Genomic DNA, 19694 nt, shown 5'->3' on the forward strand with positions numbered 1-19694 from the left:
GGTCAACGACCGCAAAATGTAATAAATTTTAATGTCTTGATTTATGTTTATGTTTCAGACAAGCAAAGAAGGCGGAATTTATGGCACCGCAATTGGGGAGTTGCCAGTATTTGAAAAAAAGGGAAAAGTAGTGAAATCTACAGATTTATTAATGAAAAACCTAAAATGATAGAAATATTAATAAAACACTTATTCGTTTTACCAAAATTTAATAAATAAAATTGACGTTTTTAAGTTCTGAGTCATGTGATCTGAAACGCCAATCACGGCGCGTGACGTCATTGTGCAGTAAACAGCGATTTATATATAGCGACGAATGACACTTATATATATATATTATTATTGGCAATGGAAAAGAACTTCGTTAAAGGTGACAGCACAAATTTACCAACACTGGACGCTATTATGGTGGTCAGCTATGTCGCTACAAATCCAGACTTCTGTTCTGCCGAATACACTTATTGCGAATATTTGTTTCCAGCGGAACATGAATAAATGACTTCTTCGGCGTACGTATCGAAGTGTTCCCACAACAGGGAACAGCACAGTAATGATGATAATTTTTATTCGCCATTATTTTTGTGAGAAAAATTCACTCCTTACTTTCCCTAACCTCAACTTTCCGTGTTTACTGCACGTGACGTCACAAATGGTCACGTGACCATGCAGTGCGTTTTCGCGGCAATTTTTTTATTTCAAATAAAAATTACATTTTTTTCATGTTAGAGGTGTAGCAAAAAATTAATATTTTTTTTCCAAGCATATTTTATCATAATGAACAGTTTTAAACACTTTTAAAAATTTTGTCAACTCCCCAATTCTACTCTACCGCGAGGGACCAACTTAGGCGCTTTTTTTTTAATAAAAATTCTTTTAATACTTTCAAACAGTGATCTTTCATTTGCAACAGACCCCACCTTTTTAGCTTTTCAATTTCATATAGAAAAAAATTCATACAGGATGCTTAAATTTAGGGCAAAGAAAGTACTACCCCCCCTTAAAATACGAATTTTAATACGGGACCACTTGTATATTTCTGTTTATACGTCAGACTACAAGATCGTAAGAAAAATAATTTTATATTTCCAAAGTTTTATGCCTTCTTAAGACGCGAGATGTAAAATTTGAATTGCCTCGTTTATCGTTTACAAACATGCGTTAAACATAAGTTCAGTCTGTTTTTACACGATAGACACGGCCACGAAACATTCGGGTAAAAAAAGGTACCGTATATATGAAGAAATAGGGCATTGTGTTCAGATCACGAAAACCAGTAAAAATAATAGGTACCAACGGTAAACCAATTGGGATTTCTTCAAAGCAATTTCCTAGATAAGTACGTAGAAATATTCTTTCTTAGAATTAAAATTAACCCGGCGGGAGCCGCATCCCACAGGTTGTCGCTACCGGGTCAAAAATACACAAAATTGAAACGTAAAAAAACACGGTTTCAGAATATTTTTTTTTAACTTCGTAATTTTTATGTTAAAGTACAGTGCTATGAGATTCAAGCAAAATTTATGAAATATCTTAAAAAATTTATTAAAGTTCTTTAAAAAATTGTAACAAAAACTCAAACAGTCTTCATATTTTCGCAACTAGCGCCTCTGTGGAAGATTTTTAAAAGGGCCAAGAGTGATCCAAGAAATCGCCTCTTTTTGGTCCCATGATTTTGGAACTGAATTTTATACCAAATGATACCTTATGACGAGACATCAATCACTTGAAATTTTCAAGTTGAGGTGACAATTAGTTTCTGAGATGTGGGAAGTGAAAGAAGTGAAAATTCGTTAACGCGTCGGCCCATGCGCTTCGATGTACGGACTTTTATGTCAGCGCGATAATTTAAACAATTATTTCCAGGGGTTTTGCTGACTGCTGACAACGAATTTGAACTTAGATTTTCAAAATTCACAAAAAAAATAAAAATCAGGAAATATAAATGTCTGTGCCGTGGGTGCTTTTTTAATATATCGTCCATCATATTGAATCGGTCATTGTGAATTTTGAAAATCTAATTTCAAATTCGTTGTTAGCAGTCAGCAAAACTCACAATGGTCGATTCAATATGGTGGGCGATATATTTAAAAAACACACACTACACAGGCATTTATGTTTCTTGATTTTTATTATTTTTTTTGTGAATTTTGAAAATCTAACAAGGGGAGGACACCATGAGGTAGACAACGATTTTGATGAGCTTTGGCACGCTGGATCTATGCCAAAAAAAAGTAAATAGGTGTCCAAGCGTTTCTGCCAATGGGTCTTAATAATAGAGATATTTACATGGAAATTATTAAACATTTCATAGTGGCCGTGGGGTTTTAGTGGGTAAAAATCCCACACTACCCTGGCGTCCGCGGGAGATCCCCTTCTGGAGGCGTCGGGTGCCTTTTGAAGATGTCTCCACGTTAAAAAATACTTTATACATTTTTTTTTATAAATTACTTTTTTATAATTTTTTTTTAACTTGGGGAAATCAAAAGGCACCCCAACGCCTCCAGAAGGGAATCCCCCGGGGGCGCCAGGGTAGTGTGGGATTTTTACCCATTAAAACCCCACGGCCACTATGAAATTTTTAATAATTTCCATGTAAATATCTCTATTATTAAGGCCCATTGGTAGAAACGCTCGGACACCTATTTACTTATTTTCGACATAGATCCATCGTGCCAAGGCTCATCAAAATCGGTGTCTACCTCATAGTGTCCTCCCTTTGTAAGTTCAAATTCGTTGTTAGCTTTCAGCAAAACCTCTGGAAGTAATTGTTTAAATTATTAATTCTTTCACTTCCCATATCTCAGAAACTAATAGTCACCTCAACTTGAAAATTTCGTGTGATTGATATCTCATCATAAGGTATCGTTTGGCATAAAATTCAGTTGCAAAATCGTGGGACCAAAAAGAGGCGAAAAAAGGCCTGATTTTTGAGTCACTTTTTATCGAAACGCATTAGATCAAAATAAATCGTGCAGAAAGAGAATTTGTTTCACGAAGAACAATATTGTTGCTTTACTCTTTTTCTCAGAATACTTTACACAAAAAATGTTCCATTCAAATGTTATGCAATTATCCAGTCTATTCAGCCGTTCTTATATTTCTTGCATAACAAATGAACGTAAATAAATATTTAGGGAAAATAGATTGAAAAATTGTCTCCTCGAAGAAATAAACTTTGTTAATACTCACAATAAACATAATATTCGCGATGCTCTGAAACATAAGTCCTGTAAATTAAGTATTTGTACAACTATAACAGTTTGGTAGATGGGACGAAATGTTTGAAGTTGAAGAAATTCATTGATTTTCTGATTACACTGTCCAACACGATTTTTGTTCCGCAATATCCACTGGGTGATTCTTATAGAGTTTTTCGCCCTGAACACGTCTCCGCAAACCGTTTATCGCCATCATCCTCAGTTTTTGAGAAATTCCATTTTGAAAAAAAAACTGCAAATTTTCAAATTTGAACATCTTTTCCGCCGAAACGGTAATAGTTATTGGGTTGCTCGTTGTGTCAAATTATTCTATGAACCCTCCCGAATACAACGATATAAGTTATTGGGTGCATTATGAACATTTAAATATGTTTAAACATCGATCAAAGGTAAAAGAACACCCCAAATGCACCCACTTTTGCAGATATTTTTAAATTTATTTCCAAAACTAAGGGTCTAGGTGAAAATCTGACCATTCCACGTGATGCAACGGAAAATTTTCCTTCAGAAAGCATCAACAGAAGTGGTAAGACACATTTTGTTTTCAATACAGAAGCGAAATAGTTTGGCAAAACGTGCGGCGTCGACAGTGGTGGTCAACGGCGGCGCGCGATACACTGCCGCTCAGCGTCACACAATCGCTTAACGCGCGTGACTACCACTGTCCGCGCCGCACGTTTTGCCAAACTATTTCGCTTCTGTATTGAAAACAAAACGTGACTCACCACTTCTGTTAGTGGTTTTCGAAAGAAAATTTTCTGCTGCATCGCGTGGAGTAGTTAAATTTTCTCCTAGACCCCTAGTTTTCGAAATATATAGCAAAATATCTGCAAAAATTGGTGCATTTCGGGTGTCCTTTTCCCTTTGATCGTTGTTTAAACATATTTAAATGCTTATAATTCAATAATAACTTATATCGTTGTGTTCGCGAAGGTTCATAGAATAATTTGACGGAACAACCAACCGAATAACTATTACCGTTTCGACAGAAACGATGTTCAAAGTTGAAAATTTGCAGTTTTTTTTAAAATCGTATTTCTCAAAAACTGAGGGTGATGGTGACAAACGGTTTGCGAATTCGTTTTCAGCGCACGAAAACCTATAAGAAACGGCTATTGAATGTTACAGAACAGAAAAAAAAGTTCAATTTTGTTGGACAGTATTATCATACCTCACCACTTTTATACGCAGAATAATAATAAAAAAAAAAAAGAAACATGCAGTTCTATTCGGAAAAAGAATTGGCAATATTAAAATGCGCATTCGTTTCCATTGGGGCACGAGAAATCACCACCATATGATGACCCACTCGATAAGAGACAACTTTTTCTTCGAATGTTTCTTCGTACCTAGACAACTATGCCAATTAAGTGATTCGTCTTATACATACATGTATCCCGGGTACTTTTACCTGGATGATGATGTTAAATCGATAGGAAGCTGTGTTTCTATGGTGAACATAAGATAAATCCAAATAAATTGCATTATTGGCCGTCGCGATTTTACAATTCCGTTTAGAATTCGTGCCCTTCTTAAACTTTCTCATACATACATTCTTGCACATTATAAAATGCTCCTCCCTTTTTCCACTCCAATCACTTGCGCAAAACGAAAAAGTTTACTACCAATAGCGCGATAATAAAGTAATGATATCGCTAGTTTATCACCAAAAACATACCTAAACGAAAATCTGAAAATATATCTTTCCTTCAATACGTCGAATTAACACTTATCGAATTATTACACAAATCCGAAAGAAATTAATACTTTTTCATGCAAATACTTATATGTAAGAAAGTACACAGTGTCAAAAAAAAAGTAAATGCGTGAGTGTGCGTAGGTACCTATATTAAAAATGTCTGATAGAAGGAGAAACTGGGGCTCCAAATTAATTCCTTACTTTCCTCATAGTTTAGGTAAAAAAAAACTACTAATTAGAAATATTACAAAGAGAATAGCCAAAGTGTGACCATATATATGAACAGGAATCAACAGTTTTATGTCACATTTTAAACCCAATACTATATGCGATCAAACTCGTGAAATGCCAAAATTTGCTTCTGAATTTTGGTGCCCTTAGAAATTTCATCGAATATTTATACCGATTTATAATTGATAGACAGTTCCGGTTGCGTGGAAACATTCTGAAGCATCGTATCCTCCAGGAACTAGGGAGTAATAGAGTTGCGTACTTACGTAAATCGCAATAGTCACGTGTATGTGTGTGTGTACCGGGAAGCGTGCCGCCGATAATAATATCGATCAGTTGACGCACACCTGCAGCCTACTATTGAATTACTTAAGCTGTCTTTTGCACCACACTTGAAACCCCTAGTACACCAAACTACATCGATTCGAGTAGTTGTAGTCCACTAGCCCATGGAAGCTTGTGGGACTCCGCGACGTGGGAAGCAGCGAATTCCGTTCGCGAATCACCCGGCGATGGCGATGCCCGTACACCGTACGAATCGAATACATACGTATGTACCTACAGTGCCCTTCGAAATGTTTGCGTCTGAGAAGACGGAAGAACGGAACAACAATCGATACGCGCGCCTACGGGCAATCGACGCGCAACGAAACCGAGATCGTAATATTTTGTAAACGCCGATTCTCGCTCGATTCGATGATCATATTCGGTAATATCTTTCTATTTTGCTGCACGAGCATTTAGAAATTCACTTTTCTTAAAGCCATTGCCCGTTTACAAGCACCAATAATTCTGCGGAATTTGATTTATCGAAAAGAATACATGGAAACGTTGAAATGTTATCGCCTGTTACAGCGATGCTAGAGGACTGCTTGAAAGTCGTCTGACACAAACTGTACGTTCAATGTTTACATGGCGCAACACTGCGAAAGGGGAAGAGCATAAACATTTCGAAACTAGAATACAAGGGGAAGCGTGAGGAGAAAAATAATAAGCCAACACCGAGTACGACGTTATTCGGTCGTCCACATATGCGTTAGCCTTAATTAATCTCTGCAGTTCCGCAAATGTGGGTTTGCTGTCAACTGGCTAGTTCGACGCAACTGTTTACGCGAGACAACAGAACTATTAGCATTGACGATCTTATTTATTTGTATATACACCGAGTGAGAAGGAAACTGACCAGTTCCCGGTGGAAGGGAGGCTTGCACTCTGGAGACATTCGAGATTTGTAGAAGAATGATTACGATATGTACGACTGCACTGAATGAAACTGACAACACCGTACATAAAGCACCGCAGAGCAGCATTGCGCCGGGCGCGTTCCGCTCTCTACTAAAGAGACGCAGATATACTACGCTGCCAACGGTCCTACTATGCTACCTGGCTGGCTAATCTAAACCTAAACGGTTGCGAATCGTCGCGCCAACACAACTTTTTCACCGTCGCGCATGCCTTGGAAAGCAGCTCATCCCTACGCTTTAATTGTTTACATGCACCGATTATACACTCATCCCTCGATTTACGCGGTAAATAATCCCTCCGTTTACGCGATACATTCTACACGCGATCTCATTTTACGCGGTCAGAAAATATATCCTTATTACAACGAAACTGGAACAGAAGTGTTGAATATTTTTTCTAGGGATGAGAATTTGAAGCAATTGAAAAGGAAAGGTTAACTGCTTTGGAGTGCGGTGCTGACCACGAATAAAATTTAATTTCTTTATTCGAAGTTTCATTATTACTGTTTTTGTGCAAATATGTGAGACACATATTTTTACAATATAAGCGGTTTTTTAGGTACATTTTTGTACTGGCAGTAACTGCGCGTAAATCAAGGGACGAGGTTACCTAACACGTTACTTAAATGTGTCAGACCCCCATTGATTGTGGTTATTAAAAGTAAGGTTTATGAACCTTACTTTTTCCCTTCCCTACCGTTACATATCACTCCGTGACAGGTTATCCGATAAATAAATCTACAACAGAACCCTGCAGATTCGTTTCGAGCACTCCGTAAAGGCAGAGTTAGGAGCGATGGGGCCGTAGTGATGGAGGGGGAAAAACCTACAGGAGCGGCGGTAATGTGTGCGTGACTGACGCAGGCGCAGTTCATGCACACATAACCACCACTCCTGTAGGTGTTTCCCCCTCCATTCACTGCGGCCCCATCGCTCCTAACTCTGCGTAAAGGTTGCAAGTTATCCCCACTACTTTTTGGGACTGCTCTAAGCAACTCGTCGATCAGGTAACTTGACGTGAGTGTCCAGCAGGGAAACACGATTGGTTCACAGCTATTAATATGCGTAGAAACGAAATATCTATACTTTCAATTCTTTTTCCTTTTATGCGCTTTTAAATGATTGGCCTGATCGACGCGATAAAAATAAGATGAAACAGTACTATATTTGAATTAATTTTTAGCTAATTATGTGCAATGGCGTAACTAGGTTTTTTATTTGGGGGGGGGGGCAGGTCCCATCTTCTCCCCCTCCCCCTCTCTTTTTTTTATAGGTAGAGGAAATCTTTGTATACATATACATTTTATAACAATCATTTACCTATGTATTTATTTAATAGTAAAACAAAGAGTAAACTCAATGAAAAATGATTGATTATTTAACGGACGAATGTATTTCTCTTATTTTGATAGTTTGTAGGGAGGGGCCATTTCATGTTTTGGGGGGGCTAGGCCCACCCGGCCCCCTAACTAGTTACGCCAATGATTATGTGCAGTATTTTGCTCGATGTCATGCGCTCATAACGTCCAAAATCACTCACTTCTATACTGCATTCCACTTTAGAGTAGACTCGTTCTGCGCAGGGATAAACCGTTGATTGGTACGAAACCGGCAGGGAAAGTGCTAGGACCAATCGCGTGTGTCAGATCCGCGGGAGCTGCGCAGATCGGTCGCAAATCGGTAGGGGCGTAGGTCTACTCTTATATGGAATGGAGATTAGATTACTGTTGGTTAGGAAATTCTTTTACTTCTTTGTTTGCGGCGTACCTATCTTACCAGCAATTTAGCGCCTCGGTGCCAAGATGCCGTAAAACAGCGAGGACATTGACGTGCTGACACTTCGACTGCAAATCAAATTCCCGGTTGGTCCATGACGGTGAACATACAGCGAGTGCTACTGAATCTCGCGCAATCGTCCAATAGTCGCGTAAACGGTTCAGGAATCCAGAGGAATGTGTAGATTGTTTAAAAGTCAGAGAAACAAATTGTCGATACAAAATAATATGGCAATAATATACTGTATTTTTTTCCGTTTAATCATTATCATACGAATCATTACCATTTAATCATATTATTATTACTTACAAGTTCATGCTGCGGTTGTTTTGTCGGAGGATGTACGTGTTTATATATGTGTATATTTCATTACGAACTTATTACAACCGTTACTATTATTATTATTCTTAGCGATATCAGTACCATGATTCGTGTTTCGTATTTTATCATATTCGTTAACGTCGTTACCACTGTTACCACTCTGTCGTCATCCTTACCGTCATCGTTGTCGCCATAATCGTTACCGTTATTAGCAGTATTATCAACGTTTTATTGTCATCATTATCATCATCGTTGCCAACATAATCGCTTTTATACTTGATTTAACACAGTAAGACACAACGCCACACTGACACTTATATAATACATTACGAAATTGACATGTTAATCAAATAGACACGCGTTATTAGGTTCTGTGCTCTGATAATGTAGCCCCATTACATAAAATTAACTCCCATTCTCGCCTCGTTAGGGTTGCCTTCAACAATAAAAATACGCTACTCTCAGGGACCGTACAAATTTGTCGCATAATTTCTTTGCCGTGTATATGCACGCACGCATACATCTATTTAAATGTATGTAATTCGTATTTATATATTTCCTTCGAAAACGCGTAAACATGATTGTCGATGCATATATACAAAAATTATTTACATTTTCACTGTCTCGAAGATCTTACTACTCCCCTAAAAACCCAATTCCCACCAGGTTCCTCGATACACGTACGAAATCATACCCAGGAAATTCAATACTTGTACCACAGAGCATTATTAATATAATTTTTATAGTTTTTTTTTTCTTATATTGCAAGAAATTCTAACAACTCCTGCTTAATTTCGATTTTAAAACGAGTTGCTGTACAAACGATTAAATGTCCTTCCCCTACAAATATATATTACTACAATATAAATTTCATGCCAACGAACTAACTTTTCTTTAAGTCGCGATAAACATTTAGGTAGAAGTCGTTATAAAAACTATTTTCAATATTTCAGATATAAAATGATCTTCAATATACAAGCAAAGTATACGTTTTGCAGCTTAACAATTGCAATGTTAACACGAAAGGTCCAATCTATATATTTCTTTTGTTTATAACGCGCACATTCCAATACACAAACGGATCTAAGTTGTTGTTTTATTCATAATTGACAATAAATACATCTAATTCTTCATTTATCGAGTTACATTAAGAGAAGGAATTAGTGCGAATAAATGTATATTTGTATGTATGGTTGGCGGACAGAATATAGCAACATACTTAGGGCACACTTGAGTGGTGTGCATAGCGATATCTTTGATGATACAAGTCGCAAAATGTGCTTTTTGTCACTCACTAAAGGGGTCTACAGATTTCAAATGCTTATCCAACTGTGGATACCGCGGCTCTCAAATGAGCCATTGTTTTCGCCTCTCCAACCCCCGCGGTACTTTTCACCACGTCGCTATATCTGTTCCACCAACATTATGCATGTACGATGAATGGTTGAATGGATGATTGTATGTATGAGTTAATATCGCGTGTTGCAATTGACGTTATTAACACACATCGTCGCGCGATGTTGATTGTACTAATTAAAACGGAATAACTGAACTGAACGTGACATAATATAATAAGAACGCTCGCTGATCGTATTTGTCGATACCTGGAAGAACAAGGAGCAGAAAAGCATCCGGAACTGAATGCGAACACATTATGAAATTACAGTAATGGAATCGAGGCAGAATTCAGCCAACCAGGGCGACAGCCTTTTTCTTCTCCCTTTACCGTCTTTTTTCCTTTTCGTTCCGTTACATTTTCAAGTCGCAGTCCAGCTGCTGGGTGAGGTGTTGTGTGCTCAGATACGCAGAGGGAACGAACAAAGCAACACGCAGGATTAACCGGGATGCAAGAGGAACCCGATGGAATCGATTAATTAAATAATTTTCACATAAATCTCATCATTTAAATAATTTACGTTCGCGTATGTACAGAGCACTTGATTTACGCATTTTCGCTATTGCCTCAAACATGCCTACAATCTTTTCTCACGGAACCGTGTCATCGTATCGACAATCAATAACAATAACAACATCAGCAACAGTTCTTAACATTTGTTGTACTAGTCACACTAGCATTACGTATTATTCCATATTCCGTTAAAACGTATTTGAATAAATCTCCACCATCTATTCCCTTCGATCGATGTGCATGGCACCTAAAATTTGAACAGGGCAAAATAAACAAAGGAGATGGCAGTCCTTTGTCTTCCCTTCCATTCCTTTGCTTCACAATTTCAATCGTGGAGCTGGTACGGCGGTACGTTAATCGTTGAATAATTCCAATAACTCTTTGCTCATTCATAATTGTAAAGAATGAATGAAGATATATGAATGTTACACTTCAACGCCGAGTACCCTGTCGACCACGTACTCGTACCTCATCGGTTCTTCACTGTCATTCTCTTCGGACGACTTCAAGCTCTCGCCTTGACCATTTTCCGTGCACTGTACTTTCGTGTCAGCAGGTCGACCTTTAGCGTTCATAGATTTCTGCGTATTGTTTGCCGGGACGTCTTCGGTCAAATTTGTGACGATGTTAGTGGTGGCACCGTCAGTTGTTGCGGACACATTCCCGCTAGGAACACTATCTGAGCGTGCAATCAGATTCGAAACAGCTTGAGCACCAGACTTGGTGACCGTCGATTCACTGGTTATTGGCTCCGAGGCATATCTCTTATGCTGAGCACCCGGTATGGATGGTAGTGACGTATTCACGTACGATGAATCTTCTGGTGGAAGTACAGGAACATTGAGATTGACGCGTGTAAAGAAAGCCATCTTTTCCCTGAAACAGAAAGTTAATATCCGTTTAAAGTTTTCCTAGTGAAGAGAATGTTACTGCATAATCTATAATGAAATGCAAGTAGAATATATGTATGTATGTAGGAGTGAGTAGTGTATGCGTAGAGGACTCTACTTTTCACTTTCATGGATTTGTATGTACGCCTATTTGTTTTGCATGTACACTAGGCGCTAGAATCGGCTTCCCTTCGGAAATTTGGCAACGTTGCATGTCACTAGAACCGCTGAGTTATGCCTAGTGACATGCGGCGTTGCCAAATTTCCGAGGGGAAGCTGTTTTGACGCTTAGTGTACAGTTCCGTCCTACAGAATACAAGCGAGTTCAAAGCGAAGCGAAAATTCATTCATTATATTACGACTGATATTTTCATATTTTAGAGGCCCGGGTCGAAAACATTTGCTAACCATATATTCCAACGGCAACGTGTAGGAGTTTCAAATTATTTCCAAGAAAGTCACAGAAAAGAGAGCGTGATTGTGGGAGCGTGGATGGCTAATCACTCGTAACACAGTTCGCGTTCTTAATAACGGTTTCCTTTTATGATTGAATAAACACGTGTTACACGTTCGACGGACGATAATTGAAGCGATCGGGATCGCGCTGTTCGTGTGGGCTCGCTCACCCTCTCGGACGCTATCGGGCGCTATCGGGCGCTCTCGGCGGATCGCTCGCTCAGGGACGTCGAAGACGCTTCCCTAAAAGAGCGAGGCCCTACAAACGAAAACGTGCCATCTTCGCGCTGAACAATCTGTTATTTTTCGCTAATCCACCGCCAACTCACGGGACAGTGCGGTCATAAACCGCGACCCTGAACGAGACGTATTAGCCCAGGCCCGTCCAACTTTTGCTCTTGCCTTCGAAGGGCAACCGCGGGAGGTTGCGAGCGAAGGCAAGAGCGACGGTTGTGCCCCACCATTGGGACCTTTCGCTCTTGAGGGACGCGAAGGGCCTGGCTCGGTGCCTTCAAGAGCGACTCGCGGTTGCTCGTGCGAGCAAATCCCTGGACAGGCCTGTACTAACCGATCGATCTGGAGAATTTTTGGGAACCAGAATTTGCATTCCCCTTCTCAACTTCGAGGAGGAAGAGAGGGTTCCTCCTCTACCGACGAATTTACAGAGGAGAGGTACTCTCCTCCTCCAAGGAAGTGCGAAAAATCTTTGCCCCGAAAAAATCTAACGCCAAGTCCACTCTCTGAATTTCGGAAAAGTTCAAACACATTTTGTTCATCTTAAATCTCTCAGAAAGTGATGGCCTCCCCGTTAAGTAGACCTGACCCCAAACAACTACCGAGACCTACACACGAAGCGTTAATAACTTTTTAACAAACAACGAGCGATGACTGAAACCTTCTGTAGGTCACTCAGGGAGGTGACCTTAACAACATATGTCAAGGTCAAGGTCAAGGTCAAGGTCATTGAAGGTGGGTCTCCTAAACAGCATGTTTACCGTAAATATAAATAAAAGTTGGTAAGCTAAGTTAATTCCTCCAATACGCAAAATTAGAGTTGTGACATCAGTTCTCAGAGCCAGGATTGCCGGTGTTCATGGCAAAAAGCTCTCCAGTAGAAAAGTTACGATATTATAAGCACACTAAATCGCCTTTTCATGTAGATGATGAAGGTGCTACTCATCCAGTGGCGGATTTAACAGGGCGGCTGATGAGCTGTTGCCGTCTGGGCCCCTGCCCAGAAGGCCCCCCAGGGCCCCAACTCCCGAAAAAAATTATGAGTAACTGGGTACAGGTATCCGAACACTACATTTTTTTCGTACCACTATACTTGCTCGGTTTTAGTAAACTACGTTTTAATTTTCCCGAAAAATGAGCCTCTCAGAACGTTTGCCACCTGGGCCTTTTTTCTTAAATCCGCCACTGCACTCATCCTATTTATAATGACTTATCTTGTGACGATTTACTGGAAAAATACGTCAGTGAATTTGTGAAAAATAGCAATGAGAGTTATAATGCTTCTCATACAGTAAATGACCCCAGAAATCCCCTTCATGCAGTTCGCTAGTTTTAAAATTGTAGCTTACAGCTACGAGCACATTCAACGCTAGTATGAATCATTTTTTGAAAATTATGGACGTGTTACGTGTTACAGAGGAATTACTATGGGAAATAACAGCACAAATATTGTGCATAGCAGAACAGCGCGAACATGCGGAGTGCGCGTCAGCATCGCAAACGCTCACCACTTCGAATGAGAATGTTCATAAACGAGGTAGACATAAATACTTGTGACCTGCTAAATCTAAGGAAATTAGGAGATCTGTTGTGCAAAAAGTCAGATAGGGTGGACTTAAAGGGACGTGAACTTTTAACAGATGTGAGTAGCACATGAGTGGTGTAATGATGCAGAAATACAAGAAGGATGCACCAGGAGATAGAGGAGTCGGAAGAGAGTGTTCAGGTGGATCAGAGAGGAGTGTAATAGTGAGAGAGAAAGAGAGAGAGAGGGGGGGGGGTAAAAATAGGATGTAATATATTATGAAGCATAAATTAATAAATGGGGGGCAGAGGATGTACAAAGGAATAGGAAGGTCTGATACACTACAATGCGTGGATTTAGATAGTACAGTTTAAGATATACTGGGTGTTTTTTTAACATATGAAACCTACTTAGCGGCGGCCGCGGACACAAAAAATTGAAAAATTCATATAAACATGTGTCGCATTTAACCTTGCTCCGAGTTACAGCCATTTTTATACTCCACTAATTATTAATGACAAACTCAGCTACTATGTACTATAACTACATGACCTACTTCATTACGAACAGGCCTGCTAGTTCCTCAGACTTGAATGCACTGAATTTTTATTACTGAGGCGACTTGAAAACGAGTGTTTATTCAACGCCCATTCCCAGTGTTGAAATGCTTCGTCAACATATGTACACAAAGCTCCCAACAAATCCGGCAAATATCTGGAATTTTTAAAAGATTGAGAAACTCTACGGCACGGCGACTGCAGGCTTGCAATCAGGCCGAAGGTGGCCATATCGAACACTTCCTATAAAGGTAAGCAGTTGCACATTACTGGGGTACAAAAATGGCTGCAACTCGAGAACAAGGTCGAATGCCGCAAATATTTTCGTGAACTTTTCTTCATTGTTTTTGTGTCCCCCGTCCACTGGTGAAGTGGTTCACACATGTTAAAAAACAGTCTGCATAGCATATATCATTGCGGTATAATATTGTGGTACAGTATTACAGAATTGTAAAACCGTGTCCCTGTCTTGCGATTAATACTAAAATAAAAATTTCTTTATCTCTAAAAATATGTAAGAACAGAATTACATATTTGTAAAGCGCGCGAAGCAACAAGGCGTTCGCCGTGGAGCGTCTGGCCGGAAAACAGAGGAAGATCGAGGTATGCCACCGTCCGCAGCCGACTCGTCGAATAAGGTAGGTTTTGCTAGCCGAACGAACGACACGTCTGCGTTTTATTAACCTTCCCCGATTCCCTTACGAATAATTGTATCTTTGTCAATGTACATTTGAACCAAAAATTATGGAAGACGATCGCAGAAACGTCTGTGTTAATCAAGACTAAAATTTCGCGCAGTAAGTAAGTGTGCTCATTAATTAAATGTACTCGAGTATGTAAATGTAAATGAAATGTATTGCATGTTGGTATACATACTTGAACGAAATAATGTCGGGTTTTCCCTTGCCAGCTTTGGTCTTTCTTAGTTTGTAGATTTCTTTCGAAGTCCTCTTCAACATTTTCTCCACTCTCTTATCCTCGGCGCTCTTTCCATTCTTTCCACTTTCGGCCTGTGCCATAAGATGCTGGAACTTGTGATCCTCCAGCAGCCATGTTGCAAAATCGGTATCTCCTTTCTCCCGCGCTTGCTCTAACCTTTGCTTCAATTCCCGCAATCTGCTGAGCTCGTCTTGAAGATTGCTCAGTCTCGCGTGCTGTGCTTGAAGATCCAATTCAAGATCCAGGGAGGTTCGAGCAGTAGGCGGCAAATTATTGGTCTTCTTCGACACTGCTTTACAACTGAGCGCAGACGAAGGACGTCGCCACCGAAGAGATCGTCTTTCGACCGAATTTCGTTGGAACGGTCCGCCTCTGCGATACAGTGGCATGCTACTGTCACTGTCGCTTCGATTCAGCTGCAGAAAGAAATGCGAAATAATAAAAAAAAATTATAGAAATTGAAAGTAACATAGTAGTAACATATTTACAATGTGATGATAATACATATGTAGTAAATCTGATGCATGTGTGCGACACTCACCCGACAAATATAGTGGTTCTTGCTAACTGCGGCACTAGGTGAAAATGTTTGGCTCCTTTTAATTACAATAGAATTTTTATCGTCATACATAGCATTAGGAACAACCCCGGCCGCAGAGAGTTTCCTCTGTTTTCCCTGTTCAGGGATAAAAACACATTCCGTGTTGGTTTCCTTATCTTGGGTCTGTTTTGCCTCTTCATTTAACTCTTCATCTTCCTGTTATTTACAATTACACAGTATTAATTAAACGTTGCAACAATGGTGTAATAATAATAAAACACAGATAAATGCAGAGATTACACTGTGATTAACCATCTGGACCCATCTTGCGATTAAATGTCACACTACTTCTGTTACTTGTTGTTTATTAGTACCAGTTCTTTAAGAGAATGAGAGTTATAGATCATAACGAGTTGAAAATCTAATGTAAAAGCTTATCCTGGGATGTGTACATGAAATTATACTATGGGTCAAAATGGACCCTGCGTCCGTCACGCGGCCAACTAATAGCACGTCAGTCGCTGGCTAGTGATGGGATTTGAAGCGCTCCGAAGCTCTTGGTTCGATTCGTTGGTCGGTTTCGTACCTGTATGTACAGAATGCCGCCTGGCACCCCGTGGCGAGGACAACACACCCCAGTAAATCCTCACCAAATTTTATGGCTTTCGACCCTCGAAGGGGTTTGAATACCATTAAAATGTGAGAAATGTCTAGGATTTCCGAATTTCACATCAGATCTCTGCGAAAACGACGCCAACCGATTGCTTATGTTTCGCCAATGAAACTAACACCAAGGCCGGTATTCATAGTCACTACTTATTCTTAAGCACATGCTTAAGCATTCGGCATCCTTTATTAGCTACTAGGATAGCAGAGGATGCCGCGTGCTTAAGCATTTGCTTAAAAATAAGTAGCGACAATGAATACCGGCCCAAGAACGACGTAATTCGGACCATAATGAAGGAAATTCCATGAAAAATCGAATTATATCATTTGAAGCTGCCTTTGTTAAAAATAGTCCGATTTACATGAAATTTCATATGATTTTCATCGGAAAAACATAAGGAATCTATCGGTGTCACTTCCATATCGATACGATAAAGAATAAAGGATTATTTTATTTCTGAAACAGCGATTCCACGTTGGCGCCCCGCTGTCGGGGTAAAAATGTGAATTATTCATTTCACCGTATTAAGAAATTCTGTATTTTTTATCGTATCGATATGGAAGTGACACCGTTAGATTCCTTACGTTTTGCCAATGAAAATCATACCAAATTTCATGTAAATCGGACTATTTTTAACGAAGTCAACTTCAAATGATATAATTCAATTTTTCATGGATTTCCTTCATTATAGTCCGAATTACGTCGTTCTTGGTGTTAGTTTCATCGGCGAAACATAAGGAATCGATTGGCGTAGTTTTCGCAAAGATCTGACGAGAAATTCAGAAATCCTAGACATTTTTCACTTTTTAATGGTATTCAAACTCCTTCGAGGGTCGAAAGCCATACAATTTGGTGAGGCACTGGGGAGTGTTGTCCTCGCCACGGGGTACCAGGCGGCATTCTGTACACACGGGTCCGAAACCTACCAAGGTTTCGAACTAAGAGTTTCGAGACTTCGAAGCCGACCAAGACTTTGCAAGAGTTTTAAGCTTCGAATCATGTTCGAAGCGCTTCGAAGTAGTCGCCTGACATTCAATACCGATTCGAAGCGGTTCGAAGCGCTTCGAGTCCCATCACTATCGCTGGCTGTCCAAAGGTTGCAGAGTGATTCACACTATAATCATCTGTTAGAAAACGGTTGAAAAACGTAATTCTAAGTGAGCAATATTACCTCGTGCTCCAAGACGTCTTCCAAGACATTATCCTCCATCATGAATTCCACAATAATTCCCTCCTCATCGCTGTCCTCGCTTCCGCTTTCGCTACCGCCGTTTTCATCCTCTTCTTCAGGGCTTCCCAAGCAATTAGCCAGCTCCTCCAGCCTTAACGAGATAGCTGTTTGTAGCTCGTCGCATCCTTGATTTCTTGTCAAGGTAGACGTCTGAGAGCTGATAATTGTACTTTCGTCGCTGCTCTCTTCTTTAGTATTTTGCCCGCTGCGATAGACCGATATGTCTGACTCTTGCTTATCGTGTTTCGTTTGCCTGGCGACGCTGATGGAGATGCTGTTGCTGTTGCTGGTGCTCGTGCTAGGACTGTCCGGTGGCTGCATGAAGCGGAAGGAGAGTATGTTGTACCATTTCACGCTCGGCGATTCTGGGCTAAAGTCTGCAAGGGATACTTGTGCAGATCCCTGAAAGGAAAGATTGTTCACGTGATGAAACAGCTCCGCAACATATGACTTCACGTGTGAACGCGGTTAAAAAAATTTATAGAGCTTCTCTAAAGCATTGGAAGACAACTAATGGAGGAAAACTAATCTTAGTGGGTGTAAAGCAACAACTAAATTAAACTGAATTGTTACTTGATAAATGGAACTTATAAAAACAAACGAAAGTGCTTTAATAAACATAGGTTTGCAGAATAATTGTTTTCGAGATAATTCAGTTGTCCATCTTGGCACTTAACTTCTTTCTCTAATTATACATTTTGTGGAATAACTATCACAGAGATTAAAATATAGAAAATTTTAGAATTCAAAGATAAAACTTGTCACCCAAAACTTCGGCATTTAAAGCAAATGTTCATCGTCTAAAATCTAGAAATCCCTGAGATTTTCCGTGTTATTTGGCCACTACTAGTGAATACGTAAACAAAACTAAATACTTGTCGAAGTTATGCATACCATGAGTTGTCCAGATACCAGTAATTCTATAATACCCGCGATTATACAAAAAAGCTTAGCTAACGAAATAAAAAGCTGAGTAACTCGAAGACGATTACGTTGAGAGGCTATATTTGTCAAGACTTTTTAGTTCGTTTTTTGTTAGTTCTATTAGCCAATTAAGTCTTTACCTGTAATTCCGAAGCACGTTATATCAAAGGAAATGCAAGAGAATGAGCAGCAAAAAGCACGTACCAAGCACTCCTCAGACTCACTGCTTGTGCACCAAACGTTAACTTGCAGTGTCTTCGTGTACAATTTGTTGAGTGGCACGACAATTGGAAATGTCTCGCCAAAGGTTGGTTTCTGCAAGTCCACGACAGGTTTCGTACAGCACATGTGATTAACAGGTGGCTGCATCGGAAGTAATGCAGCTTTTATGTACCTAGAAACATATCAATGCAAAAACAACTATTATTTAATTCCATCTCGATTATATCTACTACATTCAGAAATTAAAATATGTGTTCGTATAGTACATCTCACACATTGTATGGAGTTCCATATTCTTCCCAAAATTTCTTTAAATTTGTTAAACTGCTTTGCAAAGAATTATTTTTGTTCATTAGCAGGTACAAAGTCGTGGTTTCATCATATTTGTATAAATGTTACGCTGTCTTATGTCATCATTATAAATCACAGGCTACATCTACCTGTTTCATAATAATAGTGACAGTAGCAAGTAATTTGTATTAATTACAATACAAAAGATTATTAGTAGTAGTGTTTAAGAAAAGTAAGTATAATCAAACAAAAATCAACCACATGAAATTCATGATGACTATTCTGCGGCATTTTATTTTCGTCCAAACTACCCAGTCAGCCACATCCGTTTTGCAGATTTTACTCAACATCTGAGTAGGGGAGATCGGGGCTAGTTGATACTTTTTTCAGTTTTCAATTTTTTTATTTTTTATTTGAATTAATTACTTAATAAAAAATATGCCAAAATATACTTTGGTCCTTCCTCTTTAATATATAGTAAGCGAAAACTTGAGAAAATACATACAAAATGAATGAAAAAATGTTATTTGAACGAAGGTAAAATGTATCAATTTACCTCACTGCGGGGCTAGTCGATACGTTATTCTGTTTTCAATTTTTTTATTTTTTATTTGAATTAATTACTTAATAAAAAATATGCCAAAATATACTTTGGTCCTTCCTCTTTAATATATAGTAAGCGAAAACTTGAGAAAATACGTACAAAATGAATGAAAAAATGTTATTTGGACGATCAATTTGGATCAATATATCTCGCTGAAATGGAGCTACACATATACGGTGTCGAGATAATTCGTCTGCATCAACTAGCCCCGGTCT

General features: G+C 39.3%; 2 protein-coding genes across 6 annotated transcripts in view; both read right to left on the reverse strand.

Moving 5' to 3' along the window:
- The window catches only part of LOC143377172 (uncharacterized), a 202541-nt gene extending 195370 nt beyond the window's left edge, over window positions 1-7171 (reverse strand). For all 3 annotated transcript variants that reach the window (XM_076828200.1, XM_076828199.1, XM_076828198.1), the window contains exon 1: window positions 6332-7171. In XM_076828200.1, the coding sequence (XP_076684315.1) occupies window positions 6332-6438 (107 nt within the window). In that variant the 5' untranslated portion in view covers window positions 6439-7171. The remainder of the gene's footprint in view (window positions 1-6331) is intronic.
- Window positions 7172-8407: 1236 nt separating this feature from the next.
- Window positions 8408-19694, reverse strand: part of Kibra (WW and C2 domain containing protein kibra) — a 125119-nt gene continuing 113832 nt past the window's right edge. For all 3 annotated transcript variants that reach the window (XM_076828176.1, XM_076828175.1, XM_076828177.1), the window contains 5 exons: window positions 18567-18756; window positions 17379-17840; window positions 15541-15756; window positions 14937-15415; window positions 8408-11274 (listed from right to left, as the gene is read on the reverse strand). In XM_076828176.1, the coding sequence (XP_076684291.1) occupies window positions 10824-11274; window positions 14937-15415; window positions 15541-15756; window positions 17379-17840; window positions 18567-18756 (1798 nt within the window). In that variant the 3' untranslated portion in view covers window positions 8408-10823. The remainder of the gene's footprint in view (window positions 11275-14936; window positions 15416-15540; window positions 15757-17378; window positions 17841-18566; window positions 18757-19694) is intronic.

Source organism: Andrena cerasifolii, chromosome 15 (genome assembly GCF_050908995.1).
Source record: "Andrena cerasifolii isolate SP2316 chromosome 15, iyAndCera1_principal, whole genome shotgun sequence".
Taxonomy (NCBI): domain Eukaryota; kingdom Metazoa; phylum Arthropoda; class Insecta; order Hymenoptera; family Andrenidae; genus Andrena; species Andrena cerasifolii.